The sequence below is a fragment of the Chiloscyllium plagiosum genome, chromosome 41 (genome assembly GCF_004010195.1).
Source record: "Chiloscyllium plagiosum isolate BGI_BamShark_2017 chromosome 41, ASM401019v2, whole genome shotgun sequence".
Taxonomy (NCBI): Eukaryota; Metazoa; Chordata; class Chondrichthyes; order Orectolobiformes; family Hemiscylliidae; genus Chiloscyllium; species Chiloscyllium plagiosum.
This window is the reverse complement of record NC_057750.1, coordinates 6,708,100-6,711,126: the sequence shown is the minus strand read 5'-3', so window position 1 is coordinate 6,711,126 and position 3,027 is coordinate 6,708,100. Positions and strand designations below refer to the sequence as shown.

At 42.6% G+C, this 3,027-nt stretch overlaps 1 protein-coding gene across 1 annotated transcript in view; it reads left to right on the top strand.

The window, feature by feature from the left end:
• LOC122542695 (TNF receptor-associated factor 3-like) overlaps nt 1-2,485 on the top strand; it is a 61,274-nt gene extending 58,789 nt beyond the window's left edge. The window contains exon 10 of the mRNA XM_043680674.1: nt 1,608-2,485. Within this exon, the coding sequence (XP_043536609.1) occupies nt 1,608-2,228 (621 nt within the window). The 3' untranslated portion in view covers nt 2,229-2,485. The remainder of the gene's footprint in view (nt 1-1,607) is intronic.
• Nucleotides 2,486-3,027: the final 542 nt, after the last annotated feature.

The window sequence follows — 3,027 nt, the reverse complement described above, 5'->3', positions numbered from 1 at the left end:
TTCTTAAACAGTGGCACCACGTTAGCCAACCTCCAGTCTTCTGGCACCTCACCTGTGACTATCGATGATAGAGATATTTCAGTAAGAGGCCCAGCAATCACTTCTCTCGCTTCCCACAGAGTTCTAGGGTACACCTGATCAGGTCCTGGGGATTTATCCACTTTTATGTGTTTCAAGACATCCAGCACTTCCTCCTCTGTAACCTGGACATTTTGCAAGATGTCACCATCTATTTCCCCATATTCTATATCTTCCATGTCCTCCTCCACAGTAAACACTGATGCAAAATACTCATTTAGTATCTCCCCCATTTTCTGTGGCTCCACACAAAGGCCGCCTTGCTGATCTTTGAGGGGCCCAATCCTCTCCCTAGTTAACCTTTTGTTCTTAATATATTTGTAAAAACTCTTTGGATTCTCCTTAATTCTATTTGCCAAAGCTATCTCATGTCCCCGTTTTGCCCTCCTGATTCCCCTCTTAAGTATACTCCTACTGCCTTTATACTCTTCTAAGGATTCCCTCGATCTCTCCTGTCTATACCTTACATATGCTTCCTTCTTTTTCTTAACCAAACCCTCAATTTCTCTCGTCTTCCAGCACTCCCTACATCTACCAGACTGCCCTTTCACCCTGACAGGAATTTACTGTCTCTGGACTCACGTTATCTTATTCCTGAAGGCTTCCCATTTTCTAGCCGTCCCTTTACCGGCAGGTGGGGTCTGACCAATCTCTTTTCTGAAGTTATGTTAGTGCCTGGGCATCCCCAATCCAGCGGTGAGCTTGTGATCTACCACGGCTGGTAGACACCGTGGGATCTGGTGGGTATTATCAGCTTCAGGGGCATATTCAATACATTTCCATTAATGTTTGTTTTTGTTACAGTTACCTTTCAGGGGTTAGTTAGTTAGTTAGCTAGCTAGTTAGTTAAATAGATAGTTAGTTAGTAAGTTCATTCATTCGTTTATTGGTTAAATAATTAATTGCAAATTAATTAACTAGTCAGTTTGTTAGTTAGTTATACAGTTAACATAGTTATATAGTTACTTAGATAAATATTCAATTAGTTTGTTAGTTAATTACTTAGTTAAATAATTGGTTGGTTAGTCAATTAGTTAGTTGGCTAGTTAATTGTTAACTAGTTAGATAGTGGTGTGTGTGTATGTATGTGTGTGTGAGAGTGTATGTGGGTGTGTATGCATGTGTGTGTAACTAACTATCTAACTAACTAACTGCTGGTTAGTTAGTTATATAGTTCATGAGCAGAGATGCTAATTCATGAGCTAGTTACTTGGTTAGTTAGTTAGATGGTTAATTAGCTAATTCATTCATTAATTTGTTAGTCAACTACTTAGTTAGTGAATTAGGTAATCATTCAGTTGGCTAGCTAGTGGTTAGTTAACTAGTTATTTAACTAGTTAGTTGGTTAATAAATTACATGGCTAATTAGGTCATTACTGAATTACTTGCCTAGCTAATTGTTTAATTAATTAGTCAGTTAGCTAGTTAATTGGTTAATCAGATAGTTAATTAGCTAATTTGCTAATTAGTTGGTCAGTTAGGTAATTAGTAAGCTAGTTAGTTTATTGTTTAGTTAGTTTCCTCGCTAGAATATTAGGATAATAATGAACTATCCCTGGTTATTGATTTCAGAGTCAGTCGAACAGCAAGTTGCCCAACACGATAACCTGTTGAGTGTCCACGAGGTGCGACTTGCTGAGATCGATCTCCGCTTTCAGCTGCTGGAGACAGCGAGTTATAACGGGCGACTGATCTGGAAAATCCGTGACTACGCGCGGCGGAAGCAGGAGGCGGTATCTGGGAAGACCCTGTCCCTGTACAGCCAGCCCTTCTACAGCAGCTCCTTCGGCTACAAGATGTGTGCCAGGGTCTACCTGAACGGCGATGGAATGGGCAAGGGCACCCACCTGTCGCTGTTCTTCGTGGTGATGCGCGGTGAGTACGACCCCCTGCTGCCCTGGCCGTTCAAGCAGAAGGTGACCCTCACTCTCCTGGACCAGGGCCTGGCTAAGGCCCACGTGTCGGATACCTTCAAACCCGACCCCAACAGCTCCAGCTTCCGCAGGCCTCAGAGCGAGATGAACGTGGCGTCCGGCTGCCCGCTGTTTGTGACTCAGACCGTGCTCGAGAACGAGATGCACCACTACATCAAGGACGACACCATCTTCATCAAGGTGACTGTGGACGTGTCGGATTTCCTGGAGCTCTGAACCCCCTGTGTCTCTCTCGCCTCGGCCTGCTCCCAATTGTGCAATAGCCCCAGGGTCAAGGGCAGTAGATCCCTTCAGGAACCTGCTGTTAACAGAGAAAGATCCGCCTGTGATCTGGGGCCAGAACAGTAACTTATGGAACTGTACTAATTTCCGTTGTAAATAACATTGGATCTACAAAAAAACTAGTTCATATAATAATATATAGACATATACATCAGCACACACACAGACACACACAGACACACACAGATATACACACACACATATACACACACACAGACACACACACACATATACATACACATACACACACACAGACACACACACACATATACATACACATACACACACACAGACACACACACACATATACATACACATACACACACACAGACACACACACACATATACATACACATACACACACACAGACACACACACACATATACATACACATACACACACACAGACACACACACACATATACATACACATACACACACACAGACACACACACACATATACATACACATACACACACACAGACACACACACACATATGATCCACATATACATGCACACACACGCACTCACACACTCTCACATATACACACACTCTCTCACTCACACACACACTCTCTCACACACACACACACACACATAGATATATACACTGCAGTGTTATTAGCTATTGAAAAATATATTCAATGTAAAACCTTTTATTAACCGGCACTTTCAGGATCAGGAGTGTGCCGGTTAACCAAATATTCTGGATAATCGAGAGATCGGCCTAACC